The sequence below is a fragment of the Rhinatrema bivittatum genome, chromosome 15 (genome assembly GCF_901001135.1).
Source record: "Rhinatrema bivittatum chromosome 15, aRhiBiv1.1, whole genome shotgun sequence".
NCBI lineage: Eukaryota > Metazoa > Chordata > Amphibia > Gymnophiona > Rhinatrematidae > Rhinatrema > Rhinatrema bivittatum.
In genome coordinates, this window is record NC_042629.1 from 66,046,356 (window position 1) to 66,071,849 (window position 25,494).

Genomic DNA, 25,494 nt, shown 5'->3' on the forward strand with positions numbered 1-25,494 from the left:
CTATCTGTGAAATGCCTTTCCCTATCCCCATTTATGCTTCTTGTATGTTTTCTCCCTCAAAAAAAAAAAAAAAAGAATTTCAGAGTAGGCTCTTCTCACCTGTTTTGCCTCTTCCCTGCCAATTGAATAAAAAAAAAATAGAACACAAATTTTTGGTGTGCCTTGTGAACAAACTTCTTCAATATTGGCTCAGTGGGAGTCCAGGTGTGTTTGTGTACACGCATATATGTATATATGTGTGTATAATTTTTTTTTTTTTTTTTTGTAGGGCAATCAAGGCAGAAGGAGGTATGTTGAGTTTATCTGAAAACGGAAAGAGTCTCTTTGTACTGCATGTGAGGTGCATTGGGCCTCTGCATCAGGATACCTTTGCTGACAATTGGGCCGATACAGTACAGTGCACTCCGGTGGAGCGCACTGTTTGGCCACGCGTTTTCAACGTGCTAGCTTTACCCCTTAAACAGTAAGGGGTAATAGCGCGTTGAAAACACTGGTGTTAATTTCTGCTGGCACCGGGAAGTATACAGAAAAGCAGAAAAAACTGCTTTTCTGTAACCCTCCGACTTAATATCATAGCGATATTAAGTCTGAGGCCCCAAAATTTTAAATAAAATTAAATTAAAAAAATGTTAAAATCAGCCCGCGGGTTGGAAGACGGACGCTCAAGTATGCCAGCGTCTGTTTTTCGAACCCATGGCTGTCAGCCGGTTTGAGAACAGACACCGGCAAATTGAGCGTCGGCTGTCAAACCCGCTGACAGCCGCCGCTCCTGTCAAAAAGGAGGCGCTAGGGACACACTAGTGTCCCTAGCGCCTCTCTTTACCATAGGCCACCCTCCTGAATCGCGTGCCCAGGAGAGTGACCTGTGAGCGCACCGGAAAAGTGGACGCTTGCTGGCTCTCCTGCGCGTTTTTCTGTATCGGCCTGTAAATGAGGGAAGGAAAAACGGATAGAAATGGGAGTGGCCGCAACTGGCTGAATTTGTGACATCGGTGGTGGGAAGATAGTGGGGCCATCTGATTTGTGGATCTAGTCTGAATGTTAGAAGGGGAACCCTTGGTATTGGCTTTAACCAGGCGTCTGCCTTGTCAGAGATCAGTTCTGTCTTGCAGTTGGACAATGAGGGGGATCGTTTAGCAAAAAAAATGTACTTACATTCCTGCAAGTGAGAAAATCCTTCCATTTCCTTGGCTTGTGTTGGGGTTTGGAGAGTTTTTTTGAGGTTTGTGGATATAGGAGAGTTGGCTAGGAGGGCCTTACTGCTGTCCATTTTGGAATTTCTTCAGAAGGATCTTAAGTTGTCCTAAATTCCTTAAAGGTGCTGTTGCCTGTTTAGAGGACATCTGGGTGTCAGATCTTTGTCTTATCTGGACATATGTTTTCTCAAGGGGATAAAGCATCTTTGGTGCCCCCCCTCCCCCATCTTGATGAGAAATTTGGTCTCTCCTTGGGATCTGAATATAGTATTGAAGTTTCTTGCTGTTTGAATTGATGAGGGAAATGACAGTCATGTGTTATACTCTTAAAGCAATGTTTTTGGTGGCAAACTGTGTTCCAGTAGACGTGTTTCTGAACTTCAGCCTCTTTCTTGTAGGGAGCCCTTTCTGACTTTTCAGATGAGGCGGTTTCTATTTGCACTGTGCCCTCCTTTCTTCCCGAAGTGGTGTACCTGCCTTTCTTTTGAAGGGATTCATGTGGAGGCAACTACACTCTGTTTCATTGCTTGGATGTGAAGGGGATTTTGGGGTGCTTCAGATGATTAATAATTTCAGAACATCTGACCATCTTTTCGTTCCTTTTAATGGTTCAAGGTAAAGAGAAGTCTTATCAAAACTTTGATTGCTTGATTGACGATCATTACTGCAGTTTTCTGCTTCCACCAGGGTGTAAACTGCTTCTTGGGCAGGACTTCACATGGTGTTGCCCCAAGACATTTGCAAGAAGCAACGTGGTCTTAGCATTCTTGTTTTCTAGGCATTATTGCCTTGATGTCCATACCAAGGAGGAATCTTCCTTTTGGTTCAGGAGTTTTGAGAGTGGTGTTGGCAGAATCCTGCTCAGTAGAATGTTAGCTTATGTACTTCTCATGCAGCTGGATAGTTTCTTTGGATGATGGGGAAGGTGAAATTAAGTCTTAGCAGATTATTTCCTTTTTTTTTTTTTTTTAAACAGCCAGACTAGTCAGGACCCTCCTGCTAACAGATTCTTTCTAAAGGTTGGAGATTAGACTCTTCATTTCTTTACTTGGGTCACTTTGGGACCATCACAAGAAAGAAGCTGTGGGTTTATGCTTTTGTTTTTTACAGTCTTGTCTTTGCTCATTCATACTTCCTTGTTCCCTGGAAACCTTCTAATTGAAGGTTTTGGGGTTTTGTTTATATAAAGTTATGTTTTAGCTTGTTGCATAGAGTTCTGGCAGGCTGAGTGCAGCAAGGGACCCTTATAAGAAATTGTCGCAAACCAATTCTGTTCCACCTGCTTGCTGGAGGCTATAACCCATGCATCTGGACTGGTCTGCCTGTATTCAAGGAAATTAGCTAGTAAGACTAAATTCACCATTTTTAAAAAACTTTTTGAAGGGGGTGGTGGAATTTTTCAGGGACACTGATGATAAATCCTAAATCTAGTGAAGAAAGTGGTTCTGTCAGTTTAGCATTTGACCTGTCTGCAGTTTAACAGTAGATAAAGTAAATGAGTTAAAAGCCCACACTGGTAGGGCAGTTAACTTTTTTTAGACTATTCTAGCATCTTAGGGAAAATTGATGAGAAATGTTTAACCAAGCAAAATAGGACAAGATGCTAGCATTACCAGTTAGTTGTAGCAGGGTCGATTTCTAGGGAAAGAAGGAAGGAGAGAGTTGTTGGAACAGAGAAAGGAGATGAACTAGGAAGGGAGCCAAAAGAATGAAGACTTGTTTGATTACAGGGGAATCAGAATCAATGTCGTGTCTCTTAAGAACTGCTCATGAATACTTGTGTAGTATTGGACAGGGGAGTTAATGGATCTGTATTGGAATCTAAGGATGAATACAAAATAACATTCAGCATTCCTGAGTAAGAGTTTTGGGTGCATACACTCAAACTCCAGCATATGTTATGCAAAGATATAGAGCGCTTGACTGTTACTGACTAATGAAAAATCTATTAAGCACATATTTAGATTTCATTCACTCAGTGTCTGCATGAACTTGGTTTTCAATGCTGATGGATGCTGTTTACATAGATACACAATTCCATAAAAATAAGGCAAAGCAGACTGATTAGTGGTGGTCCTAACACCCAACATTTTGTAACCCTGTCATTATATTGCAAACTCAAATTTAGATTGGACAGAGCAATGTTGTTCACATTGCCACTATGGTAGAACAGATCTTTACTATTAATTTTGGAAGCATTAGCCTTTGTCAACTTACTCTTTTTTTTATTATTGCTATTTTCGTTGTAGTGAGCAAATATGTGAAAGAAATGCATATGATGCTGCTGTTCTTTGGCATGTGTATTGCACTTTGTGGAGCACACTTTCATCACTTTCACGACCCCAGTAGCGAAGAGCATTATGCGGATGGAGAGCACAATGCAGAATATGACAGGGAGACTTTCCTTGGCGGAGAGGTAAGTAGTTCATCACTCATAATGTATTGAAGCCAATTTCATGTGCATGGGCTATGAGTGTTTACTTTTTGGTTTAATGTACACATTTTCAGTATTCTAATTTTTTTTTCTTATGTCACTTCAATTTAATTTTGGTTTTCATTATATCTAGCTAGCTAATATCCAGTTAGTGTAATGGAACCACCAATAAAGCAAATACAATATTAGGAGTTATACAGGAACAGAGAATAAAACTGAAAATATAATGCCATTTTATAGATCTGTGTTGCAGCCACATATTGAGTATTGTATGGAATTCTGGTCATTCTGTCTCCAAAAAAGATATAGCAGAAATAGAAAAAATATACAAAAAGGCAGTAAAACAACTTAAGGAGATAGAACAGCTCCTGTATGAAGAATGGCTAAACAGGTTAGGGCTCTTCTACTTGAGAAGGGGATATGATAGCGTTACTTCCCACTTTGCTGGACAGTATCCAGCCACCACTAAATTGTTGGCTTCTCAAAATATTGCCCACAAGGTGCCTTTGTTGTACAGTTATGTTGTAATTGGCTTTCCAGTTGTAATGATTTATTTGTTGTAAAGCGTACTAGTCAGAAATGTGAGTGAGCAGTATAAGAGCAAAGAAATACCTTTTTATAAAATGGACGGCATACAGCAAATTAAAATGAATCTTATTTACTCTTTCAAATAGTACTAGGATTAGATGACAGCACAAACCAATTAGTATGTATATGCCAAATTTTAAGTTGTTGTTTTTTTTTTCAGTCAGTACAATTATGGTAAGCTTTTGAGTGTCAGAATATGTGATCAAGGCTACTAGTTCAGTTGAGTGTAAAAAAAAAAAAGTTTAGGCAAGTTTCTGGAAGATAGCTCCATTTAGATAGACTAGCAAATAAACTTTGGATGTCTCTATCTCTTATTTCTCAGCACATTCAACATGAAATAGTTCTTTCTTCTAGGATCTGCCTGGTACTTCTAAGTGTCTTGGACTGACTGCTGACAGCGACAGGATGCTGTGTCTAATGGACTATTATTCTAACTCATCATGCTCTTCTCTTAAATAGCAAAGATGGCAGCTCTTTTCCTTCACTAGTTTTAAAATAACTTGTGCTGGATCTATAAATTAGTACCTTTAGCACTGTTACATCACATTACAAATGATTTTCTATGCTATAATTGTGTGATTATAGAGGTGTGTAATATATTAGCAAAATCTAGCAGTTGGCCAATGCAAAGTATTCATAACATGTTATCAGTTTTTCCAAGCGTGTACTGTTTTTTATTAATGTTTTTATTTTGCTGCTCCACATATACAGACATTATGCAGCCTCATCTTCATCATACCTTGTTCTCAGATCCTGGTTATCATTGATTGACTGGCCATGTTACATTTTGCCCTATTTTGTATGGATTCCATTAGTTTTTGTATTCCACAATAAAAACATTTTCCAATTTTTCCATATCTTTCAGCCCTAGTAAAGGTACTGACAGCTTCTTAATACCCAGCTTTTAAGTATGACTAAGTTTCTATTGGTGGTGGTGTCTTTTGGGCCCCAAAATCAAGAATTATCTGACACCTGTGGATAAGACGAGGGTAAAACCTAGGGAGCTTATGAAATGGTGAAATGCTACTAAGAAACAAACTGATAACTTAAAATCGTTTTTTGTTTGTTTTTTTTAAAGTAGAATAGTGTCTCATAAGAAACATCATTTAACAAATTAAGAAAATGTCCCTGCAGTATGAATCCTTGCCTTCCTTTCCCATGGCTGTCCCTGCTGTTTGAATCCTTCTCTTTCACACAAATCCTTCCAAATCAAATTCTTCTTCATTGGAATGTCCGAATAAATCGTGTAACTGTTCTTTGGTGATGCCATCAGTGTAAATGTTGTCTTTGCTATCTCCATCTGTTGAATCATCATCCAATGCCGATTCGTCTTTGTCTTCATAGATGGCGTCATCTTCTAATCCATTCATAGCATTGCTAATGCCGCACTTCAGGAATGACTTCTTAACCATTTTTTGTGGAATTGACCCCCAGGCATCCTTTATCCATTTTGCTACCAAATCAATATCTGGTTTCATCAGGTTCCCTAACTTTGCTTGTCCAGAACACATCCATTGTTGCCACATGTGCCACAGTTGGTCCTTGCAAAGCTTGTTGAGACAGACATCTAATGGTTGGAGCATTGATGTCAGACCTCCTGGAATCACTGCTAATGTGATTGCCTTTTTCTTTGCTTCGTCCTTTACATACTCTGTTATATGTGCACGGAACATACCACACACCAATAGTGACGGTCATTTTCTTAGCTTCACGCCTGCCCTACTCATCACACAGCCACCATTCGTTCCTTCCTCATCCATCCAGCCTTTAGGATGAATTCTAATAGTTATGCCTTCTGGAATTTTTAGCTTCTTTGGCATTGTTTTCCTCTTGAATATTATCATGGGATGCAGTTTCGCGCCATCTGCCAGGCAAGACAGGACCATCGTGAAATGGATCTTGTATGATCAGTTTTTACAAATGTGGTCTTCTCACCAACTCAGCTACAGTGCGATCACCTATGACATTTGATATGCCTGACATTTTATCCATATTACCAATGTTATTCATATCAAAAGATTCTTTATTCTCTGCTGAATAATTAATTTGTGGAGCCAATAGATCTTTTTCATTAAGCCCTTTAGGCAGTTTCTGTGAAATCTTTGTGCACTGATGAAGGCACAATCCATATTGGTTCATGAATCACAAACACCAACCAGATGATGCTGTGAATTCTTTCAGACTTTCGGTTGCTGAATATTTTTCTTCTTTTGCCATTTGAAGGGCATGAATCCTAATGCTCGAGTGAGTAACAATGTAGGTATTCTGTCTGTATTCCATTACCCAGTCATTCAAATCCATTTCCATTGCCTGTACATACCCTGATAAGTCCAGACTCCTGGGTTTTGCCTCCCTTCCAGCAGATGGATACAGTTTTGCTGACACTGCCACATAACCTGGGGTGCCACCTGCAGTCCCTCAGTATTTCTCTGGTAGAGGTGAAAAGCTTGCAGTCTAGAAACTAGGTTTTCCTAGCATGTAGCCAGATGGACTAGAATGGTTTACCCTGCCAGCAGATGGAGACTGAGTCAGGTTTTAAAGCTTACGTCACTCTACATACATCCCTGCAGTGTCCTCAGCCCTTCAGTATTTCTCCATCTCTAGCATATGGAGGATGTTCTTTCCCTATGGGGATTGCTGTACATTTTGGAAGAAGAAATTCTACTTTTAAATTGGAGAAAAAATTGAGCCCTGCTCTCCTGTGGTGATACCTAAAGGTCACTCCCCCAGTTGAAAATTTCTGAAGTTTATCCAGCTAACTTTAGGAAAGTTTGTATGGCCCAACCAGAGTTACTGGATAAGTTATTCAGTTAACATAGCTGCTCCCAGTTATGTCCCTGGAATGCCCCAATTTATCTGGTGAAAATTATCTGGCTACAATTTTAGCCAGATAAGTGCCCAGATATTCATTTAGCCAGATAATTTTGGATTTATCTGACTAAATGCTTCTGAATATGGACCACAGCATTCATAGGTCCTGTCATATACAGTTAAATACAGGATAGAATTGAGTTGTTTTGTACATCTTTGTCAATAGCAATACAATAAAACTATGAATATAACCATGAGTAATTAATCTCTCCATAGCATTGGCATGACCATTGTCATTGATAAGTCTACTCTACTAGCCAGGCAAAGCCAGAGCATCTATATGACATCTTAAAATATGCCATTTATTTAATGTTACAAAATGGAAGTTTTTTATTGTATTTTTATGAAGAAAATGTTTTTGCTTTGTCTGACTTCACAGGCAGGTGGACACATAATGCTAGTGTAGGAACTGGCGGCAGCTGGAGCAGGGGTCTGGTGTGCTTCCTCAGGCTCTGTCAGTTGAAGAGTAGGAGCCTCAGGGATCAGAGAAGTAGAGTTGTTGGGCTTCCCTAGGCCCCTTTAGCTCATTAAATCAGTTGCCCGGGGCCCCTGCTAACACACACGCATGCCAATCATGGAGTCATAAAAACTTTTAAGTTGCCATGCAGTTCTAAATGTTTTATTCTTTATTTTACTTCTCTTCCTTCCTTCAAATATACTTGTTTCTATAAATATTTACAATGTGGCATTTTATATTGGGGTTCTGGGATCTTCTGTTTGTTCTAAAGGAAAAAAAACGATCCATGGTTTGTATAATTGTGGTATGCTCTTATACGTAAGCTAAAGAGGAAAGTCTTATCTATACTAGATTTAATTATCAAATCAAATGACCATATGTTTAAAAAAAATGGACATTATGGACCATTGATTATTCAAGCAGACAACCCTTACTAACTTGATGTTGGGGTTCATGTTATGAAGGTACAGATTCAAACTTAGTATGGATAGGAATTTTCTCTTTCAGATTAGGTTTGTCCTTTCCTTAAGTCAGTATGGGTATTTAATGTTGTGTATGCTCTTAAATGTAACAGTTTGATATCATTTATGGTATGATGTCAGTACAAAAGTGTGCTGAGCTATATGTACTAGTTTGACCATAATTCTGAATTTCTTGGCTTTGAGTTGGTTTGAGCGAAACCTTATCTGGCATATATTTTGTTAGTGAACTTCTTATTCCCTTATGTTTTTGGAAATTTAAGACTCATAAAGCTTGTATGGGTTAAATATATTTGTGCTGTAGTGCCATGGGGAAAGTTGGATTGCCATAGATGAATGAGCAAGATATGAATGAAACCAAAGAGTACAGGTCTAAAAATTAGGAGACCAAGGGGTAGATTTTCAAATACCGCGAATAGGCGTACTTTTGTTGGCGCTCCAGGCGCAAACAAAAGTACGCTGGATTTTAGTAGATACGCGCGTAGCCGCGCAAATCCGGGATCGGCGCGCGCAAGGCTATCGATTCCGTATAGCCGGTGCGCGCCGAGCCGCGCAGCCTACCTCCGTTCCCTCCGAGGCCGCTCCGAAATCGGAGCGGCCTCGAAGGGAACTTTCCTTTGCCCTCCCCTCACCTTCCCCTCCCTTCCCCTACCTAACCCACCCGCCCGGCCCTGTCTAAACCCCTCACTTACCTTTGTCGGGGGATTTACGCCTCCCGGAGGGAGAAGTAAATCCCCGCGCGCCAGCGGGCCGCTAGCGCGCCGGGACGCAACCTGGGGGCGGGTCTGGAGGGCGCGGCCACGCCCCAGGACTGCCCCGGGCCGTAGCCACGCCCCCGGGCCCGCCCCCGGAACGCTCCCGACACGCCCCGAAAACGCCGCTGTGCTCGGTCATGCCCCCGACACGCCCCCCTCCGAAAACCCCGGGACTTACGCGAGTCCCGGGGCTCTGTGCGCACCGGTAGGCCTATGTAAAATAGGCTCACCGGCGCGCAGGGCCCTGCTCGCCTAAATCCGCCCGGATTTGGGCGGATTTAGGCGAGCAGGGCTCTTAAAATCCGCCCCCAAATGTGTGCTCCAAGCGAAATGCTCTCCAAATTTATATCTGCACATTTCATACTGTGCTGCAACATGGCATTACAGAGAAACCAAAATGTTTGTATTCTTCTAGAAAGCATTACAACATCCAATTGGCTTGGTGGTATTAAAGATTTTATTGCATTCGATGATTTTTTTTAAGTTACTCTTGTTAATGTTACCTGTGGGAGAAGGTGGTAAAAGATAATTATAAATATTTTCACAATTAACAGACATTCTCTTGCTCTTTTTGTTGGAAAAAAATGTTAATCTCTGTTTGAATTTAAAAAAAAAAAAAAAAAAAAAAGCAGAGCAGTTTTCTTTATTAATCACATCCAAACAAAGAGAGGCTAACATCTTTGATCATCAGCTATCAAAAAACTAATAGATGTGTATATCAAAAGTATATCTTTACTTCAGAAATAAGCCATAACATCAAACTCAAGATGCTTACTATACAATAACCCGTCTCTTGCCTCACAATGGGCTGCAGATGGCATCAGAATTGCACCAAAAAACTCAATCATCTGCTAAGGTGCAATGCCTTTTATTCACAAAGTTTAAGAAAAATTGTTTTTTACTTATCTGAGCATAAAGGACTTCTCATCTAAATGGAACAAATTTAACAGTTTTTTTTATAACTTTTCACAAACGGGCATAACTCCAACGTCCACGCTACAGATGAGAAGTCCTTCATGCTCAGATAAGTAAAAAAAATGTTTTCTTAAATTTTGTGAATAAAGGTATTGCCTTAGCAGGTGATTGAGTTTTTGGTGCAATTCTGATGCTGTCTGCAGCCCATTGAGAGGCAAGAGATGAGTTATTGCATAGTAAGCATCTTGAGTCTGATGCTATGGCTTATTCTTTAATGTTTTGAAGTAAAGAGAGACACAAGTTATTAGTTTTTTGACAGTTGATGATCAAAGATGTTAGCCTTTTTTTTTGTTAAGATCTCTTTTGAATACAGAGCAAAGCAACTGGGTGTAGAATATAAATCTTTTTACCAAATTTTGTAAAATATTTGGGCCTGTTGTAATTTTTTTTATTTCTGTGATATCTAGTGGCTAACATCAAAGCATTGTTTCTAAGGAAAAGTAAACAGAAAATATTTTCTTTTCTCAAAGGAAGAGGCAGAAGAATTTGCAAAACTCAGTCCTGAAGAGCAGTTACAAAGACTGAAAAGCATCATCAGAAAAATTGACTCAGACTCTGATGGCTATCTTACTGAAGGTGTGGTTAATATCTATTTTGTAATAAGCACCTTAGTGCATTTGTCATGATGTATATTATGTCAGGAATAAAGATATGCCTCAGCATTCTTTCAATGGTAGTAAGTGCCTTTTTAGATGCACGTGTGGTATTGAGTTCAGTCAGGAGTTCCACCTTGGTTTATTCTTACGCTTTTGATTGAAGAAAAAGATAAGTGTGGGTGGCTCATTGCTGAAATCTGGATCACTTATTGAAGTAATCTAGTTTTTATAGAATGTCTTGAGTCACTGTATTTATAAAAAAAAATATCTTCTCAGATGACAAGTAGATACAGTGAGTCCTAGAGATGGCTCGTGATCTGCATCACTTGTTGAGTTGGAAGACTACTGTTCCAGAGTTTGGGTTTGTGCTTTGTTTTTGTGGGGCATGTGTGGGTTTTCCTGTGTGCTGCCTGGACTACTACTCTTCAGTTTAAGATTTGTCTTGTTGGAGGAGGTTGACTTCCTGTTGGACCAGTGCTGCTAGCATTTAAAGCCTCAGCCATTTTTTCAGATTTTTTGCCTCTTCAGTGTACCGAAAAAATTTTCTAGTTTTTAGTTTTTCTTGTTTTATCCTTGTTACTCTCATTAGTTTGACTTTTTGACAAATTGTAAGTTGTTTTTTTTTTTGTTTTGTTTGTGTTGCTGCTTCAACTGGCTGCACAATCAGTTTTGATTTTCATTGAACCACATTTAGTGTTTGCAGCTCAATCGATATTTTTCTCTCAGTATTTTGTTTTCATTGCTTGTAACATTTTATATTTCAACTTTGTCAACTATTTTTCAAGCCATAGCTTAGAAGAAAGCCAGAGGCTTCATTGCCTGTAGTGTTTCCAGAAAATGTCCTTCGCTGATGGTCATGAAGAATTCTATATGTTTGAGTGAAATCCAGGATTGGGCATGTGGCTTCTGAGTGAAGATGTTATGAGTACTTTCGGCCCAACAGGAGAGCCTCTAAGCCTTATTGAAAGGCACAAACAAAGCTCAAAACTAGCTTTAAAGCCTGCTGAAAAGGCCAGAGTAGCCAGATCTTGTGGAGGCTGCCCTTAATTGTATTTAGCAACTTGAGTCATTGCAGGGGCTTGAGGGACTTGACTTTTGAATTGAATTGAAATGAGTGAGCACCACACTTTGAACAGAGGCTTGACATCTTTGTACTCCTTAATGATGCCCAGCTCCAAGGTTTTGGACATGATCGATGAGTGCATACAAAGCAGCTGCATCTGGTTGACTGCCTGACCCTCTGAAATGAGGTTGGTCTGCATTGGTCTTTGAGGCATCAACCTTGGGAATTGAGGAGTACCTCCACATTTCCTTTGTGAACATGTAGCCCCTTAAGAGGCCTATCTCATCTTACCACCCAAGACATTATGATTGCCGATGGATACAGTTTTAGAGATATTTGTCCAACTCTTGAAGGTTTCTCACAGGACAAGCAGCATAGTAGTCCTCACATATGGGTGACATCATCAGGATGGAGCCCAATCACGGAAAACTTCTGTCAAAGTTTCCTGGAGCTTCGAGCAATGCAATATGCTCTCAGGGCTTTTCAGGATCGCCTATCAAATCAAGTCATCCTGATTCAGACTGACAACCAGGTGGCCATGTGGTACATCAACAAACAGGGAGGCACAGGCTCCTTCCTTCTGTGTCAGGAAGCTGCACAGATTTGGGAGAAAGCTCTCTCCCACTCGATGTACCTCAGGGCCACCTACTTGCCGGGAATGGACAATGTGTTGGCAGACAAACTGAGTCGCGTCTTCCAACCGCACGAGTGATCTCTCAACCCCTCGGTAGCGAACTCAATCTTTCAACAATGGGGATATCCTCAAACGGACCTCTTCGCGTCCCCTCAGAACCACAAAGTGGATAGTTACTGCTCCCTCATTCGCAGCAAACACTCTCAGCCCAAAGACGCATTCTCCCTCTCTTGGGCAAGCGGTCTGCTTTACGCATTCCCTCCACTCCCTCTTCTCTCGAAGACTCTCGTGAAGCTCCGTCAGGACAAGGGAACCATGATCCTGATAGCATCTCACTGGCCACGCCAAGTGTGGTTTCCAATACTTCAGGATCTCTCCATCCGCAGGCACATTCCCTTGGGAAAGGATCCGCTTCTGATCACTCAAAACGACGGGTGCCTACGACATCCCAATCTTCAAGCCTTATCCCTGACGGCATGGATGTTGAAAGGTTAATCCTTCAACCTCTTAACCTTTCAGACCCAGTTTCCCGTGTCTTGATTGCTTCACGGAAGCCTTCCACGAGAAAATCTTACTCCTATAAGTAGAAAAGCACATCATGGTGTGTTTCTCAGTCCCTTGATCCTTTTTCTTGTCCAATCCCAAAGTTTTTGGACTATCTCTGGCATCTATCAGAATCAGGTCTTAAGACTTCCTCCATTAGAATGCATGTCAGTGCGGTTGCCGCCTTCCATAAAGGTGTCGGGGATGTCCCTATATCAGTACAACCCCTCGTAACACGCTTTTTGAAGGGCTTGCTCCACATCAAGCCACCTTTACGTCCTCCGGCCCCTTCATGGGACCTTAACCTGGTTCTTGGTCGGCTCATGAAACCACCATTTGAGCCTCTTCACTCCTGTGACCTAAAACATCTCACATGGAAAGTGATTTTCCTTTTGGCTATCACTTCAGCTCGCAGGGTTTAGTGAGTTACAGGCCCTAGTTACCTATCCGCCTTACACTAAACTCCTGCAGGACCGGGTGGTACTCCACACTCACCCTAAATTTTTACCTAAGGTAGTCTTGGAATTTCACATTAATCAATCCATAATACTACCTACCTTCTTTCCCTGGCCCCATTCCAATCCAGGGGAACAGGCTCTGCATATCCTTGACTGTAAACGAGCTCTAGCTTTTTATCTAGACCGTACAGTTACCCACAGGAAGAGCACTCAGTTATTTGTCTCTTTCCACCCCAACAAATTAGGGCAACCTGTGGGTAAGCAGACTCTCTCCTCCTGGTTGGCGGACTGCATATCTTTTTGCTATCAGCAAGCAGACATTCCTTTTCAAGATCGTGTTAAAGCACACTCTGTGAGGGCCATGGCGACTTCAGTAGCACACCTACGATTGGTGACGCTTCCTGACATTTGCAGGGCTGCCACCAGGAGCTCTCTCCATACTTTCGCAGCCCACTATTGCTTGGACAAAGCCGGAAGACAAGATTCCATCTTCGGCCAGTCTGTCCTGCGTAACCTGTTTCCAACGTGACGTACCAACACCCTTCCGCCTGCCCGGTGGGGTTCAGGATGCCCTCCTGCCAAAATCCACCCCTGTTGTTGTTCCTGTTGCACACCATTGGGTAATTTGGTGCATGTTTGGACATCCTCAGCTCAGTACTCGCCCATATGTGAGGACTACCATCCTGCTTATCCTGTGAGAAAGCAAATGTTGCTTACCTGTAACAGGTGTTCTCACAGGACAGCAGGATGTTAGTCCTCACAAAACCCGCCCGCCGCCCTGCGGTGTTGGGTTCGTAACGTTTTGTTTTATTTTTTCGGCACTGCCTGTAGCTTACAAACAAGACTGAAGGGGGACCCCTGCTGGCTGCAGGGTTAGTGCCATGCTGGGCATGCCCAGTAGGGGCCAGTCAAAGTTCTGGAAACTTTGACAGAAGTTTTCCGTGATTGGGCTCCGTCCTGATGATGTCACCCATATGGGAGGACTAACATCCTGCTGTCCTGTGAGAACACCTGTTACAGGAAAGCAACATTTGCTATTTTTTGACCTCCTGAAATATCTGGATGCATCTAAGGTGTTGGTGGTAGTGTCTGTCTATCCTCTCCTGCAGAAAAACCATGAAGGTGACATGGGAACATGCACACTTGGTGCTTCCTATAAACAGCATGCTGAACATGTACCATGTCTCCAGGCATCTGACTTGAACTGTTCATCTTATATGGCCTATACGTGGAGCAGAGCTAATTCCAGTTTCCTAAGGCTCATTTTTCTGTTGGCTTTCAAAGTGATCTTCTTGGCTTCATGTTCTGTGTTTGGTATGAAGAAGAAAAGACAAACTAGGTTTTTTTTTGTGTTTTTTTTTTAATGAAAAAAGCCAATTTTCATAGTCTCTCACCTGTTCATATCTTGCTGCTGCTTTTTTGCTTTAAGACAACTCTTAGCTGTGTGGGTCACTATTAATGTTATTGGAGAACGTTTATTACTGATAAGTTACCTTTTCTTTAAGGTCCTGAGAAAAGTTGATAGCATTTTATCACCAGAAATAACTTCCATTATGTATTATATAGGACAATATCGGCTTTTATTCAATGTATAAGTGAGGTAAGTGAAATGAATAGTTGTATCAGGAAATGGGTACTGAATCCCTTAGCAGTAGCTTTATTTGTCTTTTAATTGCAGTTTGCGTAGAAATCACACTTCAATTTTTATATTCCGCTTTGAAACGATCCATATAGTTGACTTAAATTGTTTACACTATTTGTTCTCATGGTCCTTGGTGTAGCTCTTTAATCTGTCTAGCTTTTATAACAACTCAGATTTAAATTATAATACTAACTGACCTGTAATAAATGATATTTGAATGTGGCCCTTTGAAATTTGGTATAGTATTAGTGTAGCTCTTTGAAGGACATAGGTTGTGTATCACTCTTCTGTGTGGGTTTTGGGTTGTTTTTTTTTAAAGTTAAAGGGTGAACCTCCTTGTTAAGTATTCCACATGTTAATCCTTCATTGATGTACCTACTGTTTAGATATTTCTCACACTATATGCTGAAGATTAAAATTTATATTTTGGGATGTTTCTACAGATGAACTCAGTTTCTGGATCCAGCAGTCATTTAAGCATTATACAGTTGAAGAAGCAAAACAGCAGTTTATTGAATATGATAAAGATGGCAATGAACTTGTAACATGGGAGGAGTATAATATTCAAATGTATGACCGTGTGATTGACTTTGATGAGAATACTGTCTTGGAGGATGAAGAAGAGGAGTCTTTTAGAAAGGTGGGATCCATAGTGTTAGAAAAATGCTTTTTTATATCTTTCAGTGTCTATATTAACTAATTTGTTTGTGCATGCAAGATGTCATTTGAGCCAGCTCAGTGGCAGCATCATGCACTACCATGTGGTAATCGAGATTCAATTCTCCAATAGGTCTTCTGTTCCCTAGGCTGTCTGGGCCTGGAGATGTTGTCAAGGCAGTGTTCACAGCCTATTGAGGGGACGGAGTCATAACACCTATTGGCTGAATCTAGAGCCCATGAATGGAGGTTCTGGAAGCAGCCCTGGTCCTAGGCCTGTTTCTGCAATGACTGGTCTATGAGTTGGGATATTAAAGTAGGGAATATCCCTGGATAGATGTAACTGAAGGCTTATGTGCTGGATCTCGCTTCCAGCCCTGACTGAGATGGAAGCACAAAGGAACAGGAGGCAACTGTTTACCTGCAGAAAAGGATGTAGTTTGGTTATTAACACAGTAATTGTTGATTTTTATGTCCTTTTTAAAATAGCATTCCCTGTATGTACCGAGATCAGTCCAAACTCCTGAGTTTTGTCTCCCTGCCAGCAGATGGAGACAAAGTTTCACTGACACTGTACATAACCTAGTGTACCACCTACAGTCTCTCAGTATTTCTGTCTCCAGCAGTTAGTAGATGGTGTAAAACCTGCAATCTGGAGAGAGGGGGGAAAAAAAAAGATGAGAATTTCTGGATCCTCGCAGGGGGTTGTGAGGTCCTGGTGGAGCCATGCCCCATGATTTGAGATGGATGAGCAGGGGGGTTGGTGCCCCTTCTGATAGCTTGGTTTGGAGGTCCATGGGGTAGACATCTGATGGTCCAGATCCTTCATTCCCCATGGGACAGCAATGTGGAACCTGTTGGCAGTTCTGCACTGCAAGCCCATGGAGCAGGGAAGTATCCCTTTTTTACTGTTTGTCCTGGGCTGGCTCGCTAAAGTTTGGTAAAAGGAGTGGAGACTGATACAGCCAGTGATCTGGCTCTCTTATGATCTACCATGTGGCCTTTGCTCGTGGAACCGGAACCTCTGCACCATAGGTCTATCAGTGGCAATATGCAAGGGAGATTTCTTGGCATCTCTTGCCTTGACAGAGGCAGATCTACACACAAACATCAGGCCGGAGCACCAGAGATTCCTGAGGTTCATGGTCCTAAGGGAACATTTTCGGTTTCGAACCCTTCCTTTCGGCTGGCGATGGCTCCACGTACTGTGGAAGTGGGGGCAGCTATATTGCAAAAGGAGGGTGTATTGGTGCATTCGTATCTAGACAACTGGCTCATTTGTGCGAAATTGGAGGACCTCTTGTCGACAATCGGTACAAGAGGTACCAATGCGCTTGAAGTGTCTAGGATGGGTGGTGAACCTAGCAATGTGTCATTTAGTCCTCTTTCAAACTCTGGAGTATCTGGGAGCTCAGTTCAACACACTGATGGAGAGAGTGTTTCTCAAGGAGAGAGTGCTGAAATTGCAGAGTCAGATTAGGCTTCTGCTAGAGCTTTCGGTGCCCAGGGTCTGGGACTATTTACAGGTCCTGGGTTCTGTGGCATAGACATTGGAATTAATGCATTGGGTGATCGCACATATGTGGCCTCTGCAGGGGGCTCTTCTCTCCCGCTGGAATCTGTTAGTGGAAGAGTTTCATCTTCTACTGTTAGAGGGGGGAGCCAGGGACAGTCTTTCATGGTGGCTTACTTGCACCAGTCTCAAGTATGGTGCAGAATTGGAGGTTCCGAACTGGGTAATAGTCACCTTTTGATGCAAGCCACTCTGGGTGGAGGGTGGTGTGGCAAGATCAGTTGGTGCAGGGCCAGTGGTCGAAACAGGTAGCCTCATGGCTCATCAGTCGGTTAGAGACTAGAGTAGTGCATTTTACATTGCTTGCCTGTCTGCCAAGATTACATGGCCAACCAGTACAGATTATATCAGACAATGTGACGACTGTGGCTTACCTCAACTGTCAAAGCAGAACCAAAAATCAGGCAGTGGCTCAAGAGGCCTGATAGTTGATTCTCTAAGCAGAGCAGCACTTGGAGTGGCTTGGAACGTCTCACGTCGCCGGTGTGAACAACGTTCAGGTGGATTTTCTTCAGTCAGTGAAAGTTAGATCCTGGGAATGGGAGCTGTCGGAGGCAGCAATGTCTCATTCACGGATGATGGGGATAACCTGACCAAAAAACACCAAGGCGTCACAGTTTTACAGCTGCTAAACAGAACATGGTACAGAATAAATTTTAGCTCTGGTGCTGCCGTGGACTCGGGATTGTCTTCCCTCTGAGGCCTCTGGTGGACAAGGAATTACTGCTGATAGAGAAACATCCGAGCAACATGATCCTGGTAGCTCCAGAGTGGCCACATCGACCATGCTTCCCAGATCTTAACATGGCCAAAAATGGGCCCCTGAGGTTTGGACATCTGTCTACTCTTTTTCCACCAGGGCCCAATATTTTCGTGTCAGGCGGCTCACTTCTGTGTCGTGGCTTCGCTTCTGAGAAGAGACAACGGAGACAGAGAGGGGATATTCCGACGTGGTTATTTTTCACCTTATTGCGTATTGCAGGCTAGGTGACTTTCTACATCCTTGATGTATGTGCGAATTTGGAGGATCTTTTAGTCCTACTCTGCTGTTGGAGTGCATTCTCAGCCTATTCAGGCTATGGCTTCATAAGGTCTGACTTTTTTTCTACAGAAAGGTTCTAGTCAAGGGACTGGCCTTTAACTCTCTGAGAGTCCAGGTAGCAACATAGGGTTGTTTCCAGGGTAAGGTGCACACATCTGGATGTTATACTTTACCTTCGGAGAGCTAAGAACTTGTGACCTCGGATGTGGAGCATTTGTCTATCTTGGAATCTGAATCCAGTCCTTAGATTGTGAGGTTCGGTTTGAACCATTAAAGAGAGCTATGGTTAAGGACTTGACTCTTAAAATGGTTTTATTGGTGGCTATTTGTTCAGCCAGGAAAATTTCAGAGCTCCAGACTTTGTCATGTCGAGATCCCTTCCTACAGATGTCTGATTCGGGGGTATCTTTAAGCATGGTTCCTTCTTTTCTGCCTGAGGTAGTCTCGGTATTCCATCTTAAAACAGTGGAGCTTTCAGCTTTTATGGATTTGGATTCCTGTATGCCTGACGTGGGGGAGCTTAGGCTTTTAGATGGGAGATATGCATTATTGAGGTTTCTAAAGGTCACGTATGATTTCCGTAGATCGGATCACCTTTTTGTACTGTGGAGTGGCCCAAAGAAGGGGGAAGTAAGGCATCTAAGGCTAAAATTGTGCGGTGGCTGAAATAAACGATTAAATCGACTTATATTTCTAAAGGATGCTCCCTGCTGAGGGGGTTTAGGAGTGCACTTGACACGTTCTCAGGCGAGTCTCAACAGGTGTTTCCGCATGAAACTTGCTGTGTAGCTACTGGGAAGTCATTGCACGCTTTTTGTTAGACATTATCTCTTTGATATTGGGGCTCCAGCTTCTATGTGCGTTGGTGAGTGTTTTACAAGTGGAACTCTCCAGGTCCCATCCAAGTTAAGAGGAGCTTAAGAACATCTCAGGAGTCTGGATTGATCTGGGTACGTACAGGGAAAGGAAACTTGGTTCTTATCTGCTAATTTTCATTCCTACAGTACCATAGATCAGTCCATTTACGGGGGGGGTTGTTAGCAAGTCCGCAGCTCGTACTGTTGATTTGTATATAATGTGAAGTTGTTGGAGGTTTTCAATGCTGATCACTTATGTTAAATTTGGGAAACCAGTTTTCCATAGTTTGTTTGGTTTTTGTTTTTTTTTTGGGCAACTTCACCTTTCGGCTTGTTGGAGGGGAGGAAATTTGCTTAGAAATGTATTGTTGCTGTCAGCTTGGGTACAGGTCAGTACAGAGGGACTGCAGGTGGCATGCTGAGTTATGTAGTGTTGGTGAAATTTTCTTTGTCTCCATCTGCTGGAAGGGATGCAAAACTCAGGAGTCTGGACTGATGTGTGGTACTACAGGAATGAAAATTAGCAGGCAAGAACCAATTTTCCTCTATATAATATTTAATTATGTATTAAAATAAGTACCTTTTTGTCTGTTTGCAGAATCAATTGTTTACATTAACAAGCAAGTACAGCCATTACAGCATAACAAAATTACATTGTCAAAATCTTATGTTAGAGGTAATAAAACATCCTCCGTCTCAAAATCTGTTTTGGATTCAAGCAAGCTAGCTCAAGATTTGCCAATCTTATCTCCATTTTATGCTTATCAGCGTGTAAAATCCAATGACTGATTTCCATGATTTGTATAATTGTTTTTCATGAGCGATATTTAGAAGCATTGCAAATATGACCTGTGTTGGAATTTAACCAAGACACTAGAATGACTATCATACTGTGTGGAAAAAGTCCTATCAGCTACATAGTTTGGATCTCCAAGATTAAATTGAAAAGATTAACAAATTTTACTATTTAAATTCTTTTTCTTATTCTTAAGATTCACTTAAAGGACAAAAAACGGTTTGATCGAGCGAATAGAGATGGAGTTCCTGGTCTGAATCTAAGTGAATTTACTGATTTTGAACATCCTGAAGATGTTGAATATATGTCGGTAATGTCAGAAGAATGTTTTGATTTAAAGACTTGTTATAGCATTATGCACTGTAACTTTTGCTTTGAGGAAAAATTTCTTGTGATTTCCACCAGCCTCCCTTCAACATGGCCAAATGCACATATTTTTAAAGTTTGAAACATTCCTTTTCTTATATTGGACTTTGTCATCAGTAGAAAGCTACGGTGGTGTGTTTTTTGTTTTTTTTTGGCCAAGTGCATGAGAACTTGTGACTTCATTAGGATATATATTTTTTTTAAGTGCAGCAGTTCCAGGCTAATTAACTATTAGAATCCTCATACTGACTTTGTCCCATACATTAGCTCCATGTGGCAGATTTTTAATTAGTCCACCAGCAGGAGCTGGTACATAGTTGCTTACTATTCATAATAATTTCTATGTTACTTTTTGGCCTCATTTGTGCTTTTATATTTTGCAGACAAAGAAGACCCAAAGGAGAGAGATTTTAATCTTATCTACTGGGGCAGCCATATTAGCATCTTTGTACGCATTATGCGACAATGTGCCTGCATTTACCAGTGAATAGGACTGATTAGTACTTTTTTAAAATTTATTTAAAAAAAAAAAAAAAAGTGACACACTCCTCAAATGGTATTCACTGACCCTTGTGGTACAGTTGATCTTGACTGAAGAATGGCTTGTGGACATCGCATGGCATCTTAATTGTGTTATAGAGAAGCTGCTTTTTTTTTTTTTTTTTTTTTAAGGTCTTCTAGCATTCCCACACATAAATACTGTTATCTGTTAGACGCAAAAGGAAGTGTAAATGCTTATGTAAATGCAGATTACTTTCAATCTGAGCAACAAGAACAATAATGTGTTTGTGCTGAACATGCAGGAAAGCAGTGTCAGGTTTAGCCGGGAACATGTTTATCTAAGGTGAAATGCTACTTTATTTAGAAAATAATTTTGTCAACTGATGTTTTGTGTTTTTTATGTGTACTGTAGGATTTTGTGATTGAGGGAGCTTTAGAAGAGCATGATAAAGATGGTGATGGGTTTGTTAACTTGGATGAATTCCTTGGTGACTACAGTAGAGATCCAGGCAAGTAACTGAAAATTGGTTAAAGTAAAGAAGCATCCTAGGTGCTGAGGTTGGCTTTGGGGTGATTTGGGATTTGTTTCTCTGTAATTAGTTGCCAAAAAGCTTTAGTTTCTCCCTCTGTCTAATGATGATGGGCATATTTCTTTTCTGCTAAAATAAGTGACTGTCGGCTATGAAATTTGCAAGAGCCAAAGAATTGTAGATTTATTAGTAACATCCATGATTAATGAATTGCCCAGTTAAATTTCTACTTCTGGTGTCCAATACTGTTTATACATGATACTCCCTTCAGGAGAGCATGAACATATACACTAGCAAGTATGCTCAATTCTTTGAAAATATGATAGCTAGCCATTAAACGTTTGGGCTGGCCCATGACTCAGCAGCAGAGCTGTGTGCTGCCATGCAGAAGATGTGGGTTTGCTCCCCAGATCAGCCAGGGATAGGTATGCTGTGAAGGCAGCATTTGCAGCTTCTTGGAGAGAGGGAGATCCCAGCCATCGCTAAGTGGTGAAGCCTGCTTGCTAGAACTTAGGTGCAGATTCCTCTGAAAATCAGTGATTTATGGTCCCTGGTCAAGCATTATCACTACAAAAGGAAAAAAGGGCAACTGGGACTTAGGTCTTTGTGGTACTAACTTTATAGTATGGCACCTCTGTTTCACAGTTCGATGATTGGAACTTTTATTTTTTTAGCTTTCTTTAATTGTGGGGTTTGTAGTTTTCCTTGAAGCCATCTGGGCTCTTTTACCTCATATTTACGTGCAGTGACCCCAGCCTGCCAGTATTCTCCATCTCCAGCAGATAGTGGACGTGCATCTCCCTATGGGAATTACTTTGAGTTTTTTTGAAAGGAGAAATTTGAACTTCTAAATTCAGGAAAAGAGCCCCACGCTCTCCTGCGGTGACACCTAAAGTTCCCTTCCCCAGTTGAGAATTCCTGAGGTGATCTCCGTGGTCCCTCAGAGGTGTGCCTTGGTCCAGTAGCTAGGTTCCTGGAGTGGACTTAGCTGCTAATTCAGCTGAAAGGCAGCAAGTGCATGAGGCCATGTGCGGCGGTCACGGCAGATACCCTTTGCCCCTGCAGCCGGAATCAGACTCTGTACTCAGCCAGTAATTCCCTGTATGTACCCAGATCAGTCCAGACAGTGGGTTGAGCCGCTGGAAAGGCGGCTCAACCCACTGTCTGGACTGATCCGTGGTACTACAGGAACGAAAATTAACAGGTAAGAACTAATTTTCTATGCTGAGCTCAGGTAAGGTTTAAAAAAAAAAAGTTTTACCTGAATCGGAGATGGTTAGAGGGGTTTCAGGACTTCCTATATTCATGCCGTGCTGACGTTCATTTCCGCTCCTGTTGGGGTTGGATCTAGGCAGCCTGACAAGTTGAGAGGCCCTCGTTGGGCTAGGCTCCGCACTTGGCCCTTTTTTCTTGCATGGTAGGCCACGGCAGCTGTTTTCACGTACTTTTGTGCATGTTCTGCTGCCCTGTATAGGCCGTTGGTGTGGCAGAGTGTCGGATCTGTGCCACATTGTACGCTCGTTTTTGGGCACGCTTTTTACCCGCACAAACTTCTTTACGCGCTTAACTTGGCGCCCAGGTTGTGAGTGTGCCTTGCCACGCTTTCTTCTAGGTGCTTATTTTTTGAGCGTATTTCATTTTTGAGCGTGAGCCATTCAAACGCATGTTTACCACAGCAATGGTGCCAGTAAGCAAGAAGCCTAAGCATCTTCCTATTTGTGTTGCCTGTCATATTAGGGCTTCTCGGCCTGACCTGGCTTTTAATCTGTGTCGGCGCTGCTCGGACACGCAGGGAGAATTGTCTTACTCTGGGAAGAGCCAAGCTTAGCAAAATCATTCTGATGCCTCATCTTGGTTCTCGCTTGACTGGCTCCTCCACTGGCGAGGGAGGGTCTGTGGGACCAACTCCAGTTCCTTCTGGGCTTGGTCTGGACCTGGCTGCTTTTTCTTGGGTGGAATTTTTTTCAAGGCTTACAAGCCTTTCATCAGGTGCAGTCCTCTGCGTCCCCCATTTTTGTCCAGTCGGATCCTCAGCCGGTGGCTACTCCCTCTTCTAGTCCTGTGCTTAAGCATCAGAACTTGCCTCAGCTCCCTGCAGTTGTTCCCGTCAGGAATCCGGATGGCACTGATGATGTTAATCCTGATTTCCCTGAAAGATGGGGAAATTGCTCCAGGGCTGGAACCTTATTTATTTATTTATTTATTTTAATTTTTTCTATACCGGCATTCGTGATAATATCACATCAAGCCGGTATTGAACCATGTTGCGGTTCTTCCACAGAGATGAACTGCTGCTCTGATTTCCCAGACCTTGAAACAGCTGGGTGTTCTGGGTTCAGCTACTATGTCAGAGTCTAGGAAGAATCCCATTTTGGTTTCCTTACATAAAACATCTTGTTTATTCCCCGGTGATGCCATCCAGGAATTGATTAATCTGGAATGGGATGCCCCAGAGGTAAATTTTAAGGAGGGGGGGTGTGTCAGAAATTGGAAGGCCCGAACCCCCTGGATCCGGCTGTGAGAAAGCATTTGTGTTTTCCCAAAGTGGATTCTCTGGAATCTGCTGTGTCTACTACTATCTCCGTAGAGGGAGGAGCAGCCTTGAAGGATGTACATAATAGAATTTATGTTATTCTTAAGCAAGCCTTTGAGGCAATGGCGATTAATTTACAGATTGCCTCCTGTTGCGCCCTAGTGGTAAGTTCTTATCTGCTTCTCTCTCATGAAGTTGAGTCTGGAGGGAATTCCAGAGTGGTTATGAAGCCTGCTGCCGCCTTTTTAGCAGATGCAGGCTGACCTTGGCCAGAGGAGTGGCTTCAGTGGTAGTGGCCAGGTGTCAACTCTGGTTGCAAAATTGTTCAGTTGACATAACTTCCAAAGCCAGCCTTACTAAGATTCCCTTTAAAGGCTAACTCTTGTTTGGGAATAATTTGGAGAAACTGGCCAGTAAGTGGGGTGAGTCTCCAGGGCTTCAGTTGCCGGAGGATACAGCAGCCCTTTTGGTATGAGGGGTTGTTTCCGAGGTTCCAAGCTTTTTGTCCCTACAGAGGGATGATCTTTCAGCGGACTCGGCCTTTTGGTAAGTTTCAGTCCTTTTGTTCCTGGCAGCCCAAGAAAGGAGCAGGCTCGGGTGGTGGACCTTCCTGAGCTTCCCAATGAAGGTTTGCCGACCCACCTTCCAGAACAGGAAATAGAGAGAGACATCCCCCTTTTATCAGAGGTGGGTTGTGATCACATCGGAACAGTGGGTCCTGGAGGTGATACGTGAAGGGTATGCACTGGAATTTCGCAGTGTTCTTCGGGACGTGTGAATGGTGTCCCCAACACCACTCCCCGCAGAAGAAAGCAGGCAGTGGAGTTTACGCTTCAAAGGCTCCTCAGACTGAGGGCTGTAGTTCCAGTGCCCATGACTCAAAGTTCGTGGCGATATTCCATTTATTTTGTTGTGCCAAGAAGGAGGGCTCCTTTTGTCCCATCTTGGATCTCAAGAGGGTCAACCGACACTTGAAGGTGAATCATTTTCGAATGTAAACCTTATGCTCAGTCATAATGGTGCAGTTAGGGGAATTTGACCTCATTGGATCTGTGAGAGGCTTGCCTTCGTATTCCCATCCAATTGAAACACCAACGCTTTCTACACTTTGCAGCGTAGGAGCACCATTATCAGTTTTGGGCACCTCCTTTTGATCTAGCTACCAGTCCCAGAACATTTTTTCAAGATTATGGTGGTGGTAGCGGCGGCCTTGTAAAAAGAAGAAATCCTGGTGCACGCGTATTTGGACAACTGGCTGATTTGAGCCAAATTTCAGGAAGAGAGCTGCCTGGTGACCCACAAGGTGATCTCATTATTGCAGGAGCTCGGTTGGGTGATGATCCTGACCAAGAGTTATCTTCAGCCATCCCAGTCATTGTAGTATCTGGGGCTCCGGTTCGACACAAGACAGTTTTTTTCCTACTGGAAGTTCTGATCCAGAGATTGATGTCTCAAGTACATCAGTTGATGAACTCCATACTCCCAACAGTGTGGTTCTACCTACAGGTACTCTGCTTGATGGCAGCTACCCTAGAAGTGGTGCCATGGGCAAGGGCACATATGTGTCCTCTTCGGCGCACTCTATCTCGTTGGAACCCGCAGCCTCAGGATTATGCAGTTCTGCTCCCACCTCCAGTGGTGGTTGCAGGAAGACCATCTGAGAAAGGGAGTTCCGTTGCCCTCTCAGGCCTGGTTGGTACTTGCAATAGATGCAATTTTCCGTGGTTGAGGGTCTCACTGTTTGGAGTTAACAGCCCAGGGGCGCTGGAATGCCGAAGAGTCCCGCTGGAATATCAATTGCCTGGAGGCCCGGGCAGCTATAAAAGCTGGCATGCTTGCAATTCAGCCACAGGCTGTGGAATAGAGCGGTTCACGTGATGTCGGACAACATTACGGTGGCCTATATCAATCGCCAGGGAGAAACCAAGAGCCAGCAAGTGTTGCAGGA

General features: G+C 42.5%; 1 protein-coding gene across 7 annotated transcripts in view; it reads left to right on the top strand.

Moving 5' to 3' along the window:
• The window catches only part of RCN2 (reticulocalbin 2), a 41,122-nt gene that overhangs the window by 7,982 nt on the left and 7,646 nt on the right, over positions 1-25,494 (top strand). For 6 of the 7 annotated variants that reach the window (XM_029578242.1, XM_029578241.1, XM_029578237.1 and 3 more), the window contains exons 2-6: positions 3,446-3,612; positions 10,226-10,331; positions 15,135-15,331; positions 19,813-19,926; positions 20,896-20,992. In XM_029578242.1, coding sequence (XP_029434102.1) covers positions 3,466-3,612; positions 10,226-10,331; positions 15,135-15,331; positions 19,813-19,926; positions 20,896-20,992 — 661 coding nt within the window. In that variant the 5' untranslated portion in view covers positions 3,446-3,465. Of the gene's footprint in view, positions 1-1,786; positions 1,812-3,445; positions 3,613-10,225; positions 10,332-15,134; positions 15,332-19,812; positions 19,927-20,895; positions 20,993-25,494 lie in introns of those variants that run through there. The other variant, XM_029578238.1, reaches the window with a different exon arrangement.